This window comes from Macrobrachium rosenbergii, chromosome 9 (genome assembly GCF_040412425.1).
Source record: "Macrobrachium rosenbergii isolate ZJJX-2024 chromosome 9, ASM4041242v1, whole genome shotgun sequence".
NCBI classification, from domain to species: domain Eukaryota; kingdom Metazoa; phylum Arthropoda; class Malacostraca; order Decapoda; family Palaemonidae; genus Macrobrachium; species Macrobrachium rosenbergii.
Window position 1 is genome coordinate 7,393,197 of NC_089749.1, and position 23,692 is coordinate 7,416,888.

At 35.4% G+C, this 23,692-nt stretch overlaps 1 protein-coding gene across 1 annotated transcript; it reads left to right on the forward strand.

Annotated features, from left to right (window-relative positions):
* The first annotated feature begins 12,753 nt into the window (after positions 1 to 12,753).
* On the forward strand, positions 12,754 to 22,591 carry LOC136842037 (protein croquemort-like). Its single transcript, XM_067109426.1, has 12 exons — positions 12,754 to 13,054; positions 14,126 to 14,442; positions 14,704 to 14,861; positions 15,529 to 15,673; positions 16,798 to 16,938; positions 17,534 to 17,653; positions 19,038 to 19,116; positions 19,592 to 19,733; positions 20,570 to 20,715; positions 20,859 to 21,007; positions 21,556 to 21,644; positions 22,237 to 22,591. Exons 1-12 carry the CDS (start codon positions 13,024 to 13,026, stop codon positions 22,454 to 22,456), a joined length of 1,737 nt encoding a protein of 578 aa, XP_066965527.1. The 5' UTR covers positions 12,754 to 13,023; the 3' UTR covers positions 22,457 to 22,591.
* Positions 22,592 to 23,692: the final 1,101 nt, after the last annotated feature.

Sequence of the window (23,692 nt, forward strand, 5' to 3'; positions counted from 1 at the left end):
GAAGCTCTCAAAGCTCTTGTTTTGAAAAGGGGGCCATTGTTTTGAAATTATTATTATTATTATTCAGAAGATGAGCCCTATTCGTTGGAACAAGCCCACTATTATTATTATTATTATTATTATTATTATTATTATTATTATTATTATTATTATTATTATTATTATTATTATTATTATTCGGAAGATAAACCCCTTATTTACATGGAACAAACCCATCAAAGGGGCCACTGGCTTGAAATCCACGCTTTCCAAAGAATATTATGAAGCTCATTTGAAAGAAGTATCAGAAGGTAATGGGGAATACAGGAAGTGGTAATCAGGAACTAATGCAATATGAAACCCACTTCAGAAAAAGTAGGGATTCAAAATGACACACAAAAATAAAATCATTTAAGCCATCTCAACAGACAAACAAACAGTTCATGTGTAATTTATAACATACAGGTCCCATACAGAGAATTAACAATAGACTGGACTACCAGAGTCATGAGAAATCTGAACTGTTGACCCAGACTGTGTAATCAGTTATTGAACTGTCAGCATTGAAGGCAAGGTTCCCATTACCAAAATATTAAATAAAGCTTCTAAATCACTGTTCATCAAATTAGCATGGAGTTATAGTTTATTGGGCTACAAAAACTTTGTAAATCAATAACTAAAGAATTACTCATACACTGCCCACTTCACAGAACACTTCTGCCCTAAGATGGAAAACCGCAGTATTTGCTAAATTTTCGATAATGAGATTTAGATAATGATAACATAAATAAGAAATATAAAAATGGAAAAATAAAATGTATTATAGAAATAATAAAATTTTGAGAAAAAATAATACAATAATAATCTTATGATTATATATATATATATATATATATATATATATATATATATATATATATATATATATATATATATATGTACAGTATAATGAAAATTGGTGGCCCCCATGAAATTTTTCTGGACCCGCTAGGGGTCGTAGGTAATTGAACGGAAAAAGATATGACGATCATTCATAACTCAAAAAATAACAGGTGTGTCGTCACATCTAATTGGTATAACACCTGAAATCATTATCAGAGCATCGGAAATATGGTACATTATAAAACCAACTTTACAATGAGTAACAATGTACAGGAATTTAACCTGAAGTTAAAAAAATGAAAAAGTGTGTACAATGTAATATAAAGAATCATTTCTGTAGTTACTTACGTGAGTGAATGAAGACTTACTCACACGTGCTTGCATTCAAAAGTGCCTTCGACACAATTCTGCTCCCACAGACATTCATTGCCATTCACTGTCAGACAACAGCTACCTGAAATTTGAGAGAATATCTTTTACAAATCTTGAAAATTGTTTATTGTTCTTATAAAAACCTTGAATTGAATTGAACTGAATACAGAATTTAGGCCAAAGGCCAAGCACTGGGACCAATGAGGTCATTCAGCGCTGAAACGGGAATTGACAGTAAAAGTTTGAAAAGTGTAACAGGAGGAAAATCTAAAAGCAGTTGCACTTATGAATCAATCGTTAGGAGAGGGCTGAGGAGGTAAGATGGAAGAAAGAGACAGAAAAGGAAGTGAAAGGAACGAAAGGGTTGCAGCTAGGGCCGAAAACACGCTGCAAAGAACCTTAAGTAAAAGCTTACAGTGCACCACGTGAGGTGCTCTAACGGCGCTACCCCCTTACAGGTGAGCATTTATTTGAAATTGGCTGGAAGATTCTTCAAAACAAATGGACCATCTTGGCCAAGAAGCTTTAAATAGAAAATTTAGATAATGCAGCCTGACATTTTAGCAAAGTTTACAAGCCACATTATGATAATCAATTCAACTGGACTGTAGACCAGTCTCCAGAACTCCAAAAGTTCTAGAGAAGATGCAATGCATAACTGACCTAAAACAATTCACCTTAACATTATTCATATTTTGATCTATTTTTCTGTTAATTTATTCATTTATCTTTTTTTATTTTGTAATGACTGACTTCTCCTTTCTATATCTCCCATTGTTTTCTGTAACTTCTTGCAAATGAACAACCACAATATTCTCTGGAAGCTTGAATTTTCAAGTCAGTGGGCCCAGTGGGTAGGCTTGTTCCATTTGAATCATGAGTTTACCTTCTGAATAATAATTCTGTTAGGCATCAGTTCTAGTTCAACAACTTGCAAGGTTTTGGTTATGAAGTGTAAAAATTAAACTTTGTAATTACTTACACGTTGAGAACAAAATGCAGCATGAAAAATTGCATCCTGAGGTACTTTTGCAACACAAGACGAATCAGCAACGTGAAGTCATTTGCCTGTAAAATGTAAAAAAAATAACTATTAATATTTTTAACTGTAGTTCCTACCAAAACATTTATTATATTTCCCAATAGTGATGCTAAATCTTTTATATATTATTAGTGTAAATTTTATATGCAAAATCTGTATTTAAAAGCTCAATACTAATTATATTGCTCAATAGTGACATTAGAAATTTTTCATATTACAGAATTTTATATGCAAAATCTGGATTTAAAAATTTTATATTAAACATATTTCACATGAATGGCACTAAGTATTTTATATAACATTTACATAACTTTATACGCAAATCTGAATTTGAAAATTTCATTAATAAGTCAAATCTGGATTTTAAAAATTATATTTGCTTCATTCAAAACTTCAAAACAATTAAAATAAACAGTCCAATTTGATACCTACCCAATCAGGTTGTGTAACCAGCTTAGCCAATCTTGCCGTGACTGGTTATCCAGTTTTTCGTAAACCAGTCAGGTGGAAATTTATACTTTACCGAAATCGATCGATTTAAAAGAATCTTCAGCTAACTAACCTACTTCTAGGATTCTATCTCAAGATTCTATCTCAAGATTGTGTCTAAAGATTCTATCTGAGGATTCTATCTGAGGATTCTATCTGAAGATTCTATCTGAAGATTCTGTCTAAAGATTCCATCTAAGGATTCTATCTACGGCTTCTGTCTAAAGATTCTGCCTCAATATTCTGTCTAACGATTCTATCTAAAGATTGTATCTAAGGATTCTGTCTAAAGATTCTATCTGAGGATTCTATCTGAAGATTCTGTCTAAGGATTCTATCTGAAGATTCTGTCGAAAGATTCTATATAATGATTCTATCTGAGGATTCTATCTGAAGATTCTGTCTAAGGATTCTATCTCAAGATTTTGTCTGAATATTCTGTCGAAAGATTCTATCTAAGGATTCTATCTGAAAATTCTATCTCAAGATTCTATCTGAGGAGTCTCTAAAAATTCTTTCCAAGAATTCTGTCTAAACATTACATCTAAGGATTCTGTCTAAGGATTCTATCTAAAGATTGTATCTAAGGCTTCTGTCTAAAGATTCTATCTGAAGATTCTACCTAAAGATTCTATCTAACCGGTTACGCAAACGTGGTCCCGGATACGCGAAAAGAAACGGCCCTGAAAAGCAATACTGTATTAAATTTTCCTGAAAGGCAATGATACATTAAATTTAATTAATAACTACAATATGAAAAATAAGTTTCTTACCTTCCAAATGTCAACAGAGGTCACATTGCAGAGGGAGGTTATCCAGAGGTCAAAAGAGATTTTTAGGATTTTAGGATTTTTTGTAATCCTTCAAAAAAAATGATTTAGGAAAGTTTATAATGTCGTGTAACCCTTCAATAAAACTACTTTAGGACAGGTTAAAATGTCTCGCAATCCTTAAAGAAAGCTAATTTGGGACAGGTTAAAATGTCCTGTAATCCTTCCATAAAAAACTAATTTAGGACAAGTTAGAATGTCTCGTAATCCTTCAAGAAAAAACTGAATTAGACAAGTTAGAATGTCTCGTAATCCTTCAAGAAAAACTCATTTAGGACAGGTTAAAATGTCTTGTAATCCTTCAAAAACTAATTTAGGACAAGTTGAAATGTCTTGTAATCTTTCAAGAAAAAATAATTTAATACAAGTTTCAAATGTCTTTAATCTTTCAAGAAAAAACTAATTTAGAAAAGTTAATATTTTGTAATCCTTCCAGTAAACTGATTCAGGACAAATTTCAAATGTCTTGTAATCCTTCCAGAAAAAACTAATTTAGGACAGGTTCAAATGTCTGGTAACCCTTCAAGAAACTATTTTAGGACAAGTTAAAACGTCGTGTAATCCATTCTCAAGATAATAATGGCGAATTAACAGCTATTTCTCGTGCAAATTAACTTGTTTTATTTTTTAAGACATATATTACAATTTTCCTTACTTTGATACTTAATAATATTACTTATAAAAATCATAAAAATAAAAAAAATACCCCATTTACTGAACATATCTCTTCTTGACATTCTGGATAACCGTGTGCTTAATACCAGGTGCTATTGGAACTTTGATGTTTTAACAGAGCAGAAAATACAAATATATATATATATATATATATATATATATATATATATATATATATATATATATATATATATATATATATATATATATATATATATATATATATATATATATATATATATATATACACAAGACACATTTAACACTTTCACTAAAATGTAATGAGACAATGACAACATTACACAACAAAATTCAGTAAATACAAATAAAATTGCTACACACTAACAAAATGCAATAAAAATGGCACAATAAAACATGAAAACTGTAATAAATACAACATGACATGACATATAAAACATGGCATAACATAAAAAAAACCTGACAAAAAATAAAACACGACTAATATAAAAAAACATGACAAATAATATACAAAACATGGCATATAAATAAATAGCATAAAAAATTATAAACGCCCTACTATATAAAACATGACGTAATATATAAAATATGACAAAATACAAAACATGTTCCATACACAATATTCATATCAGCAACCATCGAAAAAAAAACTAGCAAAAAACCTGCACAAAAAAAACGCCCAGTAAAAAGCATCACAGAAATTTCTGAAGAAAAACCTGCCCATTTAAAACCTTGAATGCATGTTTGTAAAAGTCCTTCACAGGATAAAAATTTGCGAAAAATCCCGCATGTTTGTAGAGCTCCTCACAAAATAAAAATTTATGTAAAATTCTGCCCAATACACTGTTGCATGTTTGTAAAAACCTTTCACAGGATAAACATTTCTGAAAAATCCTACCCAATACACGATTGCATGTTTGTAATTGCATGTTTGTAGAGCCCTTCACAGGATAAAAATCTCTGAAAAATCCTACCCCCAATACACGATTACATGTTTGTAATTGCATGTTTGTAAAAGCCTTTCACAAGATAAAAATTAATGTTTGTAAGTCCTTCACAGGATAAAATCTCTGAAAAATCCTACCCCATACACGATTACATGTTTGTAATTGCATGTTTGTAAAAACCTTTCACAGGATAAAAATTAATGTGTTTGTAAAAGTCCTTCACAGGATAAAAATGTATGAAAAATCCTACCCAATACCTGATTACATGTTTGTAAAACCTCTTCACAGGATAAAAATTAATGAAAAATCCTACCGATTACACTCTTGCACGTTTGTAAAGCCCTTCACAGGATAAAAACTTATCAAAATCTAATCTAATACATAATTACGTGTTTGTAAAGTCTTGCAAGATGGGGATTTACGCTTGTAAAATAAGGGAGTCCTGGGCCCTTTGCAAAAGGACCACAAAATATGCTTAAAATGCGAAAATTGAACAGATGATTCATGATTCTGTTTGAGCTGAATTGCAGAGACAATTATTTACACCAAAATTTAAATTTATTTATCAAATTACTTGATCTGATTTCCAGACAATTATTTAAACCAAATTTAAATTTATTTATCCAATTACTTAATCTGATTTCTAGACAATTATTTAAACCAAAATTTAAATTTATTTCCAAAACTTTATTTATCAAATTATTAAATCTGATTTCAACAATTAAATCTGATTTCTAGATCAAATTCTGATTTCTAGACAATTCTTTAAACCAAAATTTAAATTTATTTAGCAAATTACTTCACCTAACAGGAAATGAAAGGTCTTAAAATCCATCCCAAATTAATGACTAAACCATGACCTAAAAATCAAAACGTCATTCAAGATTCTCAGTGATCAGTATTTGCTTAAACGATCAAACACTTCTATAAAACTTTGTTCCAACAGCACGCTGGTATTACGCTCCCTTACCTGATGGCCCGATCTGTAAAAGAAAGGAAAAATATTAATTCATATTCATATCACATAGATTTCATGATATTTTAATATTAGCTTCCAGTTTCAGCTGACTAAACATGGGATAATGCAATGTCATAAAGGTATTATATTTTACTAATGTTTTTCTGAGGTAATAAGAGTTTTTCTGTTAAAAACTGAAAATTAAAACTTATATAAGAGGATTTTATCCCTAACTTAACTGAATGGAATATATGTAGAGTTAAGGTCAAAAGCCAAGCACTGGGACCTATGAGGTCATTCGGCGCTGGAAAGGAACTTGACAGTAAAAAGGTTTAAAAGGCGTAACAGAGGAGAAATAATCGTTAGGAGAGGGGTGAGTAACAAGATGGAAGATAATATGAACGGAGGTACAGTAAAATGAATGAAAGGGGTCGCAGCAAGGGGCCGAAGGACGCTGCAGAGAACCTTAGGTAATGCTTACAGTGCACCGCATGACGCGCACTGACGGCAATGCCCTCCCACGGAGTCCCAAAGCTAATGTCGGGGTAGCACTCAAATCCAGGCACGCCACTGGCAAGCTTAAGTACAGAGACTTCGTAACTAGTTCTGGGGAACTACAATCTCACGTTGTTTACAAATAGGAGTGTAATTGCTGTAATGCAGCGTAACTGCCGTAATGCAGTGTAACTGCTGTGTAACTGCTGTGACGCAATTCACGCGGAGAAGAACAAAGTGCCAAGTACCTGTGCGATGGTTTGAGCACCTAAAAGATTACCTGTTAGGACAATCATGCTTTTAAGCAAAACCACCACTCAACGCCGTACGGAATCAGGCAGAAAATTGTGAAAACCGTCTATTTTTAGTGTGTGTGTGTGTGTGTGTGTGTGTGTGTACGCCTTCATGTTACGGGTATTTAGCCTATTTTAGTATTGGTTTGTTTCGTTTTATTTTTCTGTAAAAGAAAATTATCGAAATTGCTTTGTCTGTCCTGCCTCAGATCTTATGAACTACTGAGGCTAGAGGGCTGCAAACTGGTATGCTGATCATCCACCCTCCAATCATCAAGCATACCAAATTGCAGCCCTCTAGCCTCGGTAGTTTTTATTTTATTTCAGGTTGAAGTTAGCCATGATCGTGCGTCTAGCAACGCTATAGAGATAGGCCACCAATAGGCCACCACCGGGCAGTGGCTGAGTTTCATGTAGCAGTTAAGGAAGAGGGAACGGAGGTCAAGTAAAAGGCTTTAAAAAGAAAGTGGGTCCCCCTAAGGGTCGAAGGGACGCCTGAAACGCCTCTTTAGTAACGCCTACAGTGCACCACGTGAGGTGCACTGCCGACACTAACCCCCTCCAGGCCTACCAGGGTTTAGTCGAGTGAGATTCGTACCAAAATAACATAAAATCTGACGCCAGGGAAAGAATATCTGTAGGAATTACCGTAACATAGGCCTCTCACACTACAAAGACCCTTTAGTAATGCCTACAGTCCACCACGAGAGGTGCACTGACAGCACTGTCCCCCTACAGGGATACCAACATTTTCTCCTGTGGGATTTGTACCAAAATAATATAAAATCCGACGCCAATAAAAAAAATATCTGTAGGAATTACCGCAGCATAGGCCTATTTCATATCACCTACCTCTCGTTGGCCGTTGTTAAAGTTGTTAAAGTTCCTCTCGTTTGAATTAGACATTAGACGTACCTAATTATGGCCGTTTGGCCCAATGTACCGAATTTCACTACCTGCAAAGATAAATTTAATTAGATACAGTCAACAGAATAAAGTTCCGTACAAGATCTGTCCCGTGAAATATAATAATTGTATAAAAAAATTAATGTCAAGACAAAATGCTTTATAACTTGTGCCGTTTCCGTATTTCGTTTGATAAACAAGAAAACTACATCTCTAAAAATATGTATAATTCAAGTACGGCTGATAAATGCAACCAGTTATAACTCTGGAGAGAGAGAGAGAGAGAGAGAGAGAGAGAGAGAGAGAGAGAGAGAGAGAGAGAGAGAGATCGGGACATTTAAACTCACGTCCTTCTGGCGTGCAATACCAAAGTTCACTTCGACCTATCGACCCATATTTAATATAAAAAACGGTTATCGGAGTAATTTCTATTTATATAACATTCCATCCTGAATTTTACTTCCCAAATTAACTATCAGTAACAATCAGTAAAGGAGATATATATAAATAAAACCAAAATTACTTCACAATACGACATTTTCAAAACTGCATAAGGCACAAGGTTAACGTTAGTCCTATAAGCATGTAGTTCACCTGTTTAAACATATTTACAAAATGGATAAGTACCAAGCATAGTGCTTGATTAAATGCACATTTCGACTGCTTCCTGAAGCAAAAAAAGATGCATATTTAACATTTTTATATGCTATATAAAAGTCGTTATTATAGATGTATAGTAACGGTACGACAACGCATATAATACGGCTGGCAGCGGAGGTTATGTGAGCGGAGTAGCTCTATAAATGTTGGTCATAAATTCTCAAATTTGGCATTCTGTATCGTCTATATCGCCTATAAATACTTTCAAAGTCTATATAGAGATGTAATCTTTAATATAAAATGACTGCTATTCAACTAAACGATTTAGTTAGACTGCTATCACAATAGTCTCATAAGCAAGCACATACACATATAGACATGTATTTCAAAGGTAGCCAAACGAAAAGTATTTTTTTCATTATGCTGATATTATTTAAAGTAAAAAAGATGACCCCATATATACCTCAAACCTGTATAGCCCAAACTTACAAATATTCCTTCTAATGAATAAAACTGCAAGTAATTTGAAAGCACATTTCAGTTGTGAGAAGTGGCGTCTTCACCCCAAGGTGTGAGCAGACCTGCTGTTCACCGGATTTTTTATTCTATCGCTAAAAATAAATTGCTTTTTCTGTCATTGAAGTAAATTATGCAATAATAATGTGTCTCGTTTCCATATTTCCCTTTCTAAGAGCGTAGATGGGCTAAGAAATTCAACTCAAATTAGCAAGTAACTCCAGCCTTTCGAAATATCGGTGGACATAGGTCTAGGCCTATACGTTTTGTTGCCTTGAGATATTTGATGTGAAAATGATGATGATAGCGTAGAGTTTATCATAAAAATGATGTACTTTACAATATACTTGTGCAAGCATTTCATTCAATTCTTCAAACAATATGGTTAACGAAGCTTATTGCCAAGTGTAGGAACGTTAGCCCACAGAGATTTTAATATATAATATATATTCCTTATTCATTTAGTTTCAAAGACAACATATTTATCATGATGGCAATAATAATAAAAGACCTCTCATGTATGAGAAGTAACCATTAAAAAACGTTCAGCAGTCCAATACCGAACGTTTTTCCATTACTCTTGAACATGACCTACAGCTAGCCGCGTTCAAGCAGTCTACGGCGAGTCGTAAATACACACACTTAATGAGCTTTCATATATGGGACATAAAACAATACGTAACGTTCAGTGATCCACTACCGAACGTTTTTCCGTTACTCTTGAACATTACCTACAGCAAGCCGCGTTCAGGCAGTCTACGGCGAGTCGTAAATACACACACTTAATGAGCTTTCATATATGGGAAATAAAACAATACGTAACGTTCAGTGATCCACTACCGAACGTTTTTCTGTTACTTTTAAACATTACCTGCAGCAAGCCGCGTTCAAGTAGCTACGGCGAGTCGTAAACACCGGCCCTAGAGAAAGGCTAATGAACGCACTGAAGTAACCTAGGCTCATAACACTCACCGCGATCACTTATCTGTGATCGTTACTTAGTTCATTACTTTCAAATTGCTCTGTTCAGTAGTCTGTTAAGAAAATGAGCTCCACTTAAGTCTTAAAAGTGTCTTGGACGCTTATTCTTAACCTAAAGTAACAAGAAATAACCAAAAGATAACCAACCCAGACGGTAGGGCAACAGTCACCCTCTGGAAGGGTGATTTGGTAAAAAGTTTTGCTTAAAAATGGGAAAATTTAGCGTTCAAATCTCCTTCTATTCCGCAGTACTATGTGGTCCTATTATGTATAATTACATTAGCATCTGAATTAAATGGGAATTCGCTCCCTGACCTCGGAAAAATTTTTAAAAAAGCAAAAAATAAAAGTGGCATAGTAGACACGGCCACTTGAGACCAACTATCCTGTCGTATAACCAACCTAATTACTGCTTCACGTTTACATAGGCCTTCGTTAATCGTCGCCAATGGTGATGCTTTCAACAGCCTAACATATTTACATAAAACCAAATAGCCTGAATTATATAAAAACGATAATAATAGCATGGCTACGCCTGGGCCTGATATGCTGTCTGTGACCACAGGAGCTCACCTTTCGAAACTGTTTTTGTTTGGGCGTCATACGCCTCTAATTGGTTGAAAAAAACGTGGAAACTGTTCTAAAAACTAAGTTTACGATGTCGTAAATCGTTTTCGAAACTTAAACCATCGTAAATTATTCATTGAAGGTTGTTTTTGTTTGTAAACATGAGAACAAACAATGGCCGGCGATGAGGTACCCTGCCAAGCCAGCTGGCTGTCACATTTAAAGACCACCTGTCGCTGACACCTGCCTTAAATACGCGCGCTACTTATTAAAAATTGAAGAACCAACGCACTTACGTTATACATTAACCGGTCTACGTCATTTGGCACGCATTGACACAAATTATAACGCATTTAATCACGTCATCTCGACCGGACAGAGATACTTTTCTCGGTAACCTGAATGACAGTCCACTGTTGAGGGAGAGCGGTTGCGAGTTAGTCGTTTAGTTGTTCAATATTTTAACATTTTATTAACATATTTTATGGATTTTATCATTAAAAATAGAATATTTATGTTTGTATCATTCCCATGGAAGACTGTTTACTAGCTCACTTTAAAAGATAATTCGATAATAAATGTATTTTTAAAGAGCTAGTTGACAACTTAGACCATCAGTCTGGTCGAGTGTCACGGGCGTTTAGTTATTAATAATTTACCTTTCGTTTACGTCATTCACTTATTCCCTTATTAAAAATAAACTATTTAGGCTTGTATTATCCTCTGGAAGAATGGCATCGCTGCAAATTAAGCTATAATTCGATAATAAGTATATTTTTAGAATAAACATTTTTTTAAAAGAACTAGTTGACATCGTAACCCACCAATGGCCGCAGTCATGCAACCTTATGAAAAATGTGGCTAGCTTAATCTGCCCTAAATATAGTTTAAACATCAAAACTAAAATATTTAAATATATATAAATATTATTCAATAAGTTAAACAATTATTTAAACTAAGGGTACTACATTTTAATTAAGGTTTGCCTTAATTTCTCTTTCAAAAGATGTCCTCTTTTTAACCAGTATTATTGGAACGCAGCAGGGTCTTTGGATGGCATACCTAAGGAATTGATTCCTTAGACGATTTGAAATATAATAATTCTGTTTGATTATTATTAATATATTAATTATAATTTGCATATCTTTGTTAAAGTTGGTTTTTATTAATGTGCAACAGTAATTTTTAAGGTAAATGAGAGCCCGTATATGGAAAAATTAAGAGAATGGTTATTATTGACATGAAAATAGCATATGTATAAATATATATATATATATATATATATATATATATATATATATATATATATATATATATATATATATACATATATATGTAATTTATAATATATATACACACACACACATATATATATATATATATATATATAGAGAGAGAGAGAGAGAGAGAGAGAGAGAGAGAGAGAGGTCTTCAATGATATCAGTTAAAATACTTGTAATTTGTTGTAACTAATTATTCTCAAGATAAGTCCGTATTTATCTCTCTCTCTCTCTCTCTCTCTCTCTCTCTCTCTCTCTCTCTCTCTCTCTCGCTGCGTTGATTTATCGATTTATCTTCGCTTATGGCGAGTTAAGTGTGATCACTGGGCTAATGAGTCTTTTAATATATATATATATATATATATATATATATATATATATATATATATATATATATATATATATATATATATATCAGTGAATAAAACATAAAACAATATAGACTAACAATAATTAAGATAATGACAACAGGCATATTGAACGATTCAGGAAATACTGAGGAAGATAGAGAATTAGGGAATTCTATATTTTGAAAGTAAAAGCTATATGTCAGACTGGTCAGACTAGTTAACTCCCGAGTTCCTGACTTGCACAGCACATTTAAGTTATTTGGGTTTTTGATAAGAAAAAAAAAAGACTCTGGTAAGCATTGGAAGACCCAGTTAGGGCGTTCTAACACTAGGCCTAGCTAAAAACAGAATATTCTGACAACCACTGGGGCCACCACTATTTAAAGAGCAGAGCCTTCCATCACTAGGCCCAGGCACAGAAGTACTCCTGACTTGCAGCCTAAAGCTTTAAAAAGGAACAGATTTTCAACACTAGACCTAACTTGTAGCAAGATATCCAATAGCCATTAGCCAAAGGTCATCTTACTTGCCGTTATCAAACGTCATCAGCAGATACGGTCGATATCAGCTCATAACCTTGAGAGCCTTGCAAGTTATGAGCAGTTAAGTGAAATCAACTGTCAAAGCATAACACGAGATTAGTTGTGGGTCTAGGCCGATAGAATGAAGCCGGGAGTTGGTTGGGAATAAGTTTTTAACTGGAATCGGAAGGTTTTAGGTTTCTCTAAACCGTTCAAACTGGAATAGACTCTTTTTAATATTATAGATTCTTGTTTGATATTTGATTACTTTTTGCTACATAGGCCTAGTGTTTGCGTGTTTTTTTTTTTTTTTTTTTTTTAGTTTCATTTTGGAAAATATTAAAGGCGTCATCTTAACATCATGTACGGGTCTGGGCAACCGACAGGATTGGGTGAGTTGGTTGAAATTGTGCAATTTTTTTGTCTTTCAGCTTAATTTTTTTTTTTTTCGATTTGAAGGTAACGCTGAGAGCAGCTTTCAGAGAAAATTAGACCTTTTGTTAAAGTTTCTTGATTGTTTATGCTGTTGAAAGGCAGAAAATAGTGAATTCTTTCAGCTATCAGTGACAGATAAACTTTCAGGCATTTTTTTATTGTAATTCTGTTTGCATGGTATATAGAGATTTATATATGTGTGTACACATATAATATATATATATATATATATATATATATATATATATATATATATATATATATATATATATATATATATATATATATATATATATATATATATATATATATACACACACACACTCACAAATGATGGTGCTTGTTGCTGATAGTGAAACCATGTCATTTTCTTGTCGTTCATTTCTAAAATTTTAACACTTCCACTGACGGGCCTAAAAATTCATCCTGCCTATTATCCACAATCGTGGCATGATTAAAACCATGGGTTGCAGAGAAAACATTTAATGTTTTAATTTTCAGTCAAAAATGAGAAGGTGTGTTTTGATTTTCAGTCAAACAGGAAAGGGTATGTTCTGATTTTCAGTCAAACAAGAAAGGGTATGTTTTGATTTCCAGTCATGCAGGAAAGGGTATGTTTTCATTTCCAGTCATGCAGGAAAGGGTATGTTCTGATCTTGTCAAACAGAAAAGGGTATGTTTTCATTTTCAGTCATACAGGAAAGGGTATGTTCTGATCTTGTCAAAGAGAAAAGGGTATGTTTTGATTTTCAGTCAAACAGGGGAAAAGGTATGTTTTCATTTGCATTCAGACAGGGAAAGGTGTGCTTTGCTTTGCATCCAGACAGAAAAATTGCGTTTTGAATTCCAGTCAGACACTCTGAACTAGAATTCACTGCATTCAGTAAAGTTCAGTACAAAGTTCCTGACACTTTTTTAAGTAGTCAGAGAAGCCCCCATCACTTGAAAAAAAGTTCCGTTAAGTAACTACTGTAGACATCATCTGCCACTTTTCGACCAAAACCAAGTAACCAGGTGTCTCAATGCAGGTAATGGCGGTTTCCACAGTTCCCAGGAGGTCAACAACGCCGACGTCCGGGCTGCCTCTTCTGGTAACAACCAGGAGGTCTGTTTATCAGTTGCTTCTCTACAAGACAACCAGTCACACCAACAACAGACTTTTGCACATTTTTCACAACCGAGGAAGAAGAGGAGGTTTATAACCAGTTCATCAGCAACTAACGGTTGTAGAAAACCCTCTGGTTGTCAGTGCTGTCTCCTGGTGTCGAGTATTCTGACGGTTGTGGTCTCCATAGCGATGCTCGCCGGAGGCTTCAGGCTGATCTTCGATGCCATCATGAAGACGGTAAGTACCGTCTTTCCATGATCAATCTGAGGAACAGAAGTGTTTAATAATGAATTTTTTTAGTACTGGGAAATCTAGAAAAGGGATTATAAAGTCTATGACAGTATATTTTAGACCAATAAGTGAAACCAGTTGCTCGAAATATGCCAAAGAATTGCCAGGTACCATTAGACTGATAAATATCAAACCGGCTACTCAAAACCTAGGCCTATTTCTCGAGACCTCATGTGCTTTTCCCTAATAAATTCTTTTACACTGCAGCAAATGGAAGTTCGAGAAGGTTCCAAATCGTTCGAAATGTGGAAGACAACGCCGTTCCCCTTGATTTTAAACCTCTACATATGGAACATCACTAACCACGAGGAGTTTCTCAACGGCTCTAAGCCTGTTCTTAAAGAATGCGGTCCTTATGTTTGGAGGTAGGTAATAGGTATCTATTTTGGAGTAAATAATGTCTTTTAATAACAGAACAATGAGAATAATTTATCAGGGTAACCACTAACTATCAACAGTAATAGTTATGATGCATCTACTGCGTTAATTTTGTTCCAATAATAATAGTATAGTCATGGAAAGCTCTATACAAGTATGGCTGCCTTTGTTAGGTTAGGTCTAATTAGTCTGGGTTATGTTAACCTAACCTAACCAAACCTAATTTGACAAAGGCATCCATACTTGTATGAAGCTTTCAGTGACTAGACTATTACTAATGGAACAAGGATAATATAGTAGATGTATCGCTACTATTGAAACAAGGGAACCATTACTATTGGAACAAATTAGCAATATTAATTAGCACAACCCAACCTAACCAGACCTAATCTAATGAAAGTCATAGGCCTACATACCTAGATGGTGCCTTCTATCATTGGACTATAGTAACGAGGTTGGACTAGTCATAGGCCTACTGTAATACATCAGAGTAGTTTTTAACTTATCAATAGTAACTAGCATAATCCAACCTAACCCAGACCTAACCTAACGAAGGTGTCCACACTTAGATGGCGCTTTCCACGACTGGGCTACGACAACGGGGTCGTACCAGTCATAGGCCTACAATAAACGATTGTCGTTTTCCCTCTTCAGGGAATACCACGACAAGCAAGGAATCGAATTCCACCCAAACGAGACGGTCACCTACTTGCAGCAGAGGTGGTGGATCTGGGACGAGCAGCTCTCCGGCAGGAATTCTCTGGACGATGCCGTCTACACGATGAATCCCATTCCATTGGTGTGTATATGTCGTCTTGTTTAGAGCGAACAGACAGAAATAAATAAGTAAATAATAAGAAAGCACAGAAGGGTAACAGAACACACAGAAATTGAGATTTGGGACATTATGAGTCAATGAACCGACAGCAACCAAAATTAAGTATACATTTTTTCTATTACACTCTGTTTTTGTTTACAGATTTTCCTTCAGTTATCTTCCATTACTCTCCTGCTTTGTAGATTGTAGTGCCAGCTTCACCAGAACTGAATATATATATATATATATATATATATATATATATATATATATATATATATATATATATATATATATATATATATATATATATATATACAATTGCAATGGACAATATTCTACAGTATATGCTGTTAGTTCATCAATACCTAATACATAGACTACCTTAATCATCATAAAATGTCTGTTTGATTTCATTAACATTTTTCTAAATTCTTTACCCTTACGGAACGGCAGTTTTTTATATTTTTGTTTTTTTGAAATATTAAGTGTCTCAAAAACATCATCCATAGTTCTGCTGCAACTTCTTTCAAATGGATTCCTCAATATTCTTTGGGAGCTTAGATTTCAAGTCAGTGGCCCCTGTGGTGGGCTTGTTCCATATGAATAAGGGTTCAGCCTCTGAATAATAATAATAATAATAATAATAATAATAATAATAATAATAATAATAATAATAATAATAATAATAATAATAAGGGGGAAGCATCACTGTCAAACACAATACAGAGCATAAGGTCAGGGCGCCAGAGATCGCGTTACAGCGATATATGTAACGAGAGCCGAAATGTGACTCTGTAGTCGATTACAGGTCCACAAAGCAAGGTCCTTTAACGCAGGTTGGTGATAAGAAGAAATGTGTGTGTGTGTATATATGTATATATCAATGTATATTTAAAAATACATAAATATATATATATATATATACTTAGTACATATATACTGTATATTCATAATACCAGCAACCTCACCCCAAAAGACACTTTCCAACTGCCCAAAAAAAAGACAGCGACAGCGACCCTGCAACTTTACATGCAGCGTACAAGTGTGCCATACTTATATGTCCGACTGTACAGCATAAATATAATTCTCCCCTTTATTCCCAGTCCGCAGCCTGGTCGGTTCGACACTACCCGGCGTGGATGAGGCCTATTGCATTCAGGTCGTTAAATGGTCTGTTCAATGGCATGGCGGAGCAGGCCGTAGTGAAAACCACTGTGAATGAACTGGTCTTCACCGGTTTTCAGGTGAGAATGGTGAGGGTTTTATGCCGAAACGTAGGGAGTTGGTGGATAAGTTAGGTAGACGGATATGATAGTGTCATACATGGTGTGTAGTGTTGCTCTCTCTCTCTCTCTCTCTCACACACACACACTGGTTCATCTCTCTCTTTCCTCTCTCTCTCTCTCTTTTATACTCACACAGTAGTGGCTATCTCCCTCTCTCTCACAGTGAGTCTTCTCTCTCTCTCTCTCTCTCTCTCTCTCTCTTTATACTCACACAGTAGTGGTTCTCTCCCTCTCTCTCACAGTGAGTCTTCTCTCTTTCTCTCTCTCTCTCTCTCTCTTAATGAATCTCTCTCTCTCTCTCTCTCTCTCTGAATCTTCTCTCTCTCTCTCTCTCTCTCTCTCTCTCAATGAGACTTCTCTCTCTCCCTCCATGAGTCTTTTCTCTCTCTCTCTCTTTCTCTCTCTCACACACACACACACACACGTAAACATACACAGTTATTCTCTCTCCTGTCTCTCTCTTCTATATCCTCTATCTCTCTCTCTCTCTCTCTCTCTCTCTCGAATCCCAAACCAACCAGAGTTCGAAGCCACATTATCTATCACTTTCCAGGACCCCGTGCTGGACTGGATCCAGAAAGAAATCATTGCAGAAGACGGAAAATGGCATGGTGTGCTGCCCCTCATAAACCTTTCACATCAGGTCTCTCTCGATTACAGCCAGATTGGCTGGTTTACATGGTGGACACCATGTCCTTTGCATTTAGAATTTTACTTGGGTGGTCTGGGGGTTTTTCCGGGATTTAATTCTCTATGTCAGCTCAGATTTCAAGCTATTATCATGATTCCATCTGTGTTATTAACAGGATTCTGACTGTGCTATTAACATGATTCTGACTGTGCTATTAACATGATTCTGACTGTGTTATTATCATGATTCCAGTTGTATTATTAACATGATTTCAACTGTTATTAACATGATTCCAATTGTGTTATTAGCGTGATTTCAATTGTGTTATTAACATGATTCCAACTGTGTTATTAACATTATTACAATTGTGTTATTAACATTAATTCAACTGGGCTATTAACATTATTACAATTCAGTTATGTTATTAATATGATCCCAATTGCGTTATTAACATGATTCCAGCTGCGTTATTAACATGATCCTGACTGTGTAATTAACATAATTTCCAACTGTGTTATTAACATAATTTCCAACTGTGTTATTAACATGATTCAGTTTGTGTTATTTACTGGATTCCCAATTGTGTTATTGACATCATTCCAGCTGTGGTATTAATATGATTTCCAACTGTCATTAACATGATTCCAATTGTGTTAACATTACTTCAACTGTGTTATTAACATGATTTCAACTGTGTTATTAACATGATTCCAGTTGTGTTATTAACATGATTCCAATTGTGTTATTAACATGATTCCAGCTGTGTTATTATCATGATTCTGACTTTGTTATTAACATGATTCTGACTGTGTTATTAACATGATTCTGACTGTGTTATTAACATGATCCCAGCTGTGTTGTTAACATGATTCCAATTTTGTTATTAACACTATTCCAAATTGTGTTATTGATATGATTACAGCTGTTATTAACATTATTCCAGTTGTGTTATTAGCATGATTCCAAATTGTTTTGTTGACATGATTCCAACTGTGTTATTGACATGATTCTGGATGTGTTATTAACATGATTCCAGTTGTGCTATTAACGTGATTCCAATTGTTATTATCATGATTCCAACTGTGTTGTTAACATGATTCCAGATGTGTTATTAACATGATTCCAATTGTTATTAACACGGTTCCAACTGTGTTATTAACATGATTTCCAACCATGTTATTAACATGATTCCATCTGTGTTATTAATATGATTCCAACTGTGATATTAACATAATTTTCTCGGAGTTCCTAAATTTGTTGTTAATATGATTCTCTTAATCCCTCCAGGGTTTTAATAGCTGTGTCCCCAAGGTTAAAAAGAGTCTTGGATCTTTGAACGAACTGTTTACTTTTGTTAATTTTATCTAAACAGGTCAAGCAATACATTATCCTAGTCACACACACACACATATATATATGAATTACTTTTTTGCAGAGAAATATGTCATTATACTACGACGGAGTCTTCAATATGATGACTGGTTCAGACGACTTGAAAAACGTTGGTAAGCGAAGAAATCACTCTTTCCCTTTGCAGTGTACATTAACAGAAATCATTTTAAAAATTGTTTGAGCTTTCCTTGAATTTTTTTAGTCGTCTTAATGTTCTCTTCGAGGAGTTCATCACTTTTTGAGAATTCAAAAGGAATAGTGAGAATGATACAAGAATGAAAAATGTTTTCTAAATATACAATTTTCGCATTGGGCCACTTTCCTTACTAGGGTCGATGGACCTGTAGCTTAGCTTTTAATAATTAATAATAATAATAATAATAATAATAATAATAATAATAATAATAATAATAATAATAACAGCTTCCCATGTTATCAAAACTACCCTACTCATTTTAAGAACTCCAGTTTTTAACAATTCATCAAAATACCATTATTGCAGATATTTGCAATAGTACAGAAACATGCAATATCTTAGACCACAATCTTATCTACGCTTATCTATGCACGTAATTTCAATTCCAACAGGTAAGATAGACCTGTGGAATTACACAAGGGAGACGACATTCTTTGACAGCCCTTGCAATTCCGTGGTCGGGTCCGCTGGCGAATTTTTCCAGCCCGATTTGCAGAGAGACAAAATTGAGTTCTACAGCTCCGACCTTTGCATGTGAGTGTTCCCAGAGGACTGAAAATGCCACGGGTGTTCCCGGAGATCTGAAATTGTCATGAGTGTTCCCGGAGATCTGAAAATGTCACGGGTGTTCCTGGAGATCTGGAATTGTCATGAGTGTTCCCAGATAGATGAAATTGTCACGGTTGTCTGAAATTGTCACAAATGTCTGAAATTGTCATGGTTGTCTGAAATTGTCATGGTTATCTGAAATTGTCACAGTTGTCTGAAATTGTCACAGTTATCTGAAATTGTCCTGGTTGTCTGAAAATGTCACGGTTATCTGAAATTGTCCCAGTTGTCTGAAATTATCACGGTTGTCTGAAATTGTCATGTTTGTCTGAAAATGTCACGGATGTCTGAAATTGTCCTAGTTGTCTGAAATTGTCACAAGTGTCTGAAATTTTCACGATTATTATTAGAGATCTGAAATTGTCATGAGTGTTCTCAAGCAACTGAATCTGTCATGAGTGTTTCCAGAGAGCTGAAACAGTCATGAGTGTTTCTAGAGAGCTGATATTATCATGAGTGTTCCCAGAGGACTGAAACTGATTCAGAAATCAGCTTCACTTATAGTAGTGCGATGAATTCTCTCAGAAATTCTTTGCTAATGGAAAAGCATTGGTCTGACACTATGTCCCTAATGTGGGCTGACTAGGTGAACTTGCCTATCAGAAACTAATTGTTATTTGCATATTTAACATTTCATACACTTCCAAAATGGCTTAAGTTATATCATTACATTCTAAATTACCATCTTACCTCATACCTCACGTATTTGAAAACCACTTTGTCAGCAGAAACTCACAAATATGACAAAATCCTATCTGCAGGTCTATGAAACTGGAATATCAGAAAGACATAGACCACAGTGGCCTGCAAGCTTACAGGTTCTGGGGGAGCAACCACACCTTTGCCAACGGTTCCGTTGTTCCGGGGAACGACTGTTACTGCGTCAAGGGAACCTGCGCTCCAACTGGTAAGCTAGGGAAGGTTAATTTGGTTGGTTTGAGGTTCTAGTCCTTGAAGCAGTGGTGTGTTATTTAGCTTCTGATAATAGATATAATAAAGAATTTCATAGTGAAAGTGAGTTATCCCATTCCTTTTAACCTTCCTCATCAGGACTTCTCAATGCGGAGTCCTGCAGGATGGGGTCCCCAGCCTTCATATCCTTTCCCCATTACTTCAACGCGGATCCTTTCCTCCTGGACCAAATCGAAGGACTCTCTCCTGCCGAAGACAAACATGCTTTCATAATGGACATTATGCCTGTAAGTAATTATATATATGCTATATTATATTATATACATATACTAGGACCTCATTTAAACAGGATGATATCAAAAAGGAGATTTTATTGATAAAAGTTACAGGGTTTCAAGGACTTATCTGTCCCCATCGTCCGCTAGATGTGAAAAAATCAAAAGACTTGTAAGTTTTGTGAACAAAATTTCATTTTAGTTAATGTTTAATATGTATATATATATATATATATATATATATATATATATATATATTTATATATATATACATATACACATACATATAGTTATAATCTTAATTTCACATTATTTTTTTCTGATTTTTACCACATACTTCTTATTGCTAATAAATTTGTCATTCTTTTTTTATTAATTTTTTACCATAGCACCTCCTTTCAAAAATAAATCAATATACATTTCTATTCAACCCGTGGGAGGGTAGAGTTGCCATCAGTACACCTCACGCGGTGCACTGTAGGCATTACTAAATGTTTCTGTTTATAGGACCCTTGTTATAACTATGAATATTGATTTTAATTTTTTTATTTTTTTTACAGGAGACAGGTACCCCAGTGAATGTTAATGCTCGTATGCAAATTAATATGAGGGTGACCCCATATACAGGCAAGGGTACAGGAAAAATAGAGTAAGTTGATTTGGACCTCTCTCTCTCTCTCTCTCTCTCTCTCTCTCTCTCTCTCTCTCTCTCTCTCTCTCTTATAGCTTTCATTCCTGAAGTCTTAGTCTGTGGAAGCCCTTTTAGCTCTCTCTCTCTCTCTCTCTCTCTCTCTCTCTCTCTCTCTCTCCCTCTCTCTCTCCTTACTGATTTCATTCCACTAATTTTTATAGTTTGTGGAAGCCTTTTTACTCTCTCTCTCTCTCTCTCTCTCTCTCTCTCTCTCCTCTCTCTCTCTCTCTCTCTCCACCTTGCTGATTTCAATCCTAATTTTATAGTCCGTGAAGCCCTTTACCTCTCTCTCTCTCTCTCTCTCTCTCTCTCTCTCTCTCTCTCTCTCTCACCTTGCTGATTTCATTCCTAATTTTATAGTTTGTGGAAGCCATTTTACCTCTCTCTCTCTCTCTCTCTCTCTCTCTCTCTGTGTTTTTTTTTTTAATACATATTTCCTATTACGTCATATCCCACCAAAACATCTCGAGATTCTGCCCCTTAGGGATACAGTGACGTGTACAACTCGTCCGAACGCCTTACTAAATGACTTCCTTCAACACCTTTCCAGCATCCTGACTAAAGTCCCGGACATCTATCTCCCAATGGTGTGGTTCGAGGAGCTCGCCGAAGTTCCGGAGGACATGGTGGGCCAACTGAAGGCGCTGCAATTCATCACGTCGACGCCGGTCATGACGATATCATTCTCCGTGCTGCTCCTGATAGGCATCGGGACGCTGGTCTGCGTAGTCTTCGTTTGTTTACGAAGGGGAAAGCTTCCCACCGTGTAGGATGAGGGCTGATTCCCTTTAGTTTTCTGTAAAAGAAAACTATTGTGCCGGTTTTGTCTGTCCGTCCGTCCGAACTTTATTCTGCCCGCACTTTTTTTTCTGTCCGCCCTCACATCTTAAAAGTTACTGAGGCTAGAGGGCCTGGGGTGGTATGTCGATCACCCACCTCCAGTCACCAAACATGCAAGTTCACCCCTCTAGCCTCAGTAGTTTTATTTTTTTAAAGTTACTGAGGTTAAAGGGCTTGGCGATCATAGTCATCATTCACCTTCCTCAGGCAACGATTATAGGATGGGATAGCCACCACCGGGCCGTGGTTAAAGTTTCATGGGCCGCGGCTCACTGACATTATACCGAGACCATCGAGAGATAGATCTGTCTTCGGTGGCCTTGATTATGCTCTGTAGCGGCTGTACAGAAAACTCGGCGCAATTTTTCACTTGTTTTTCGTGGTGTTTCTTGTAAATTTCCTATGCTTTTCTATCGTCAAATCGTTGATTTTGTTTTAAGAATGTTCTATTATCAATGTATTATGCGTAGATTTATGTACTTATATATAAAATATTATATTTAGACAGGTGTAGTCTATTTATCCGTAAATACCTTAATTTATCATTGAATTATTTACCTAGCAACTCAGAACAAAGATAAGGCTTCTCACCTTCCTTCAGAAAGTGGGCCTACACGATCAACTTTTTGACCAAATATTTTGAGGGTCAGTAAATAATTAAATCAATATTATCAGAAGCTTAAACCACGGTGTGATTGTTTTATTGCTAAGAATCATATATATATATCTTTAAACGACTTTGTGCTAAGGTCCGTAGACTCTCTTCGCAGTGGTTAAAAGTCTTAAATCAGTATTCAACCTGATTCTACAGGGTGGACAAGATAGGGCCAAATATTCCTCAGAACGAGATACTCCCCTTGAAGTATGCTGGCTTTACGTATCAGTAAGACTCTGAGGCGACATTGAATTCAAAAGCCCCGGTGCACTGTAGGCGTTACCCACCTTCTCCTCCTCCTCCTCCTCCTCCTCCTCCTCCTCCTCCTCCTCCTCCCCCTCCACCTCCTCCTCCTCCTCTAGACCTGCAGGGGTATAGTCACAGTCCAGTCAGTCTGAACACCATTCTTTCATGCCTTCTCCTCCTCTCCCTCCTCCCCCTCCTCCTCCTCCTCCTCCTCCTTCTTCATCCTCCTCCTCAACAAATTCACTCAGCAACTAGGTAACAAAAG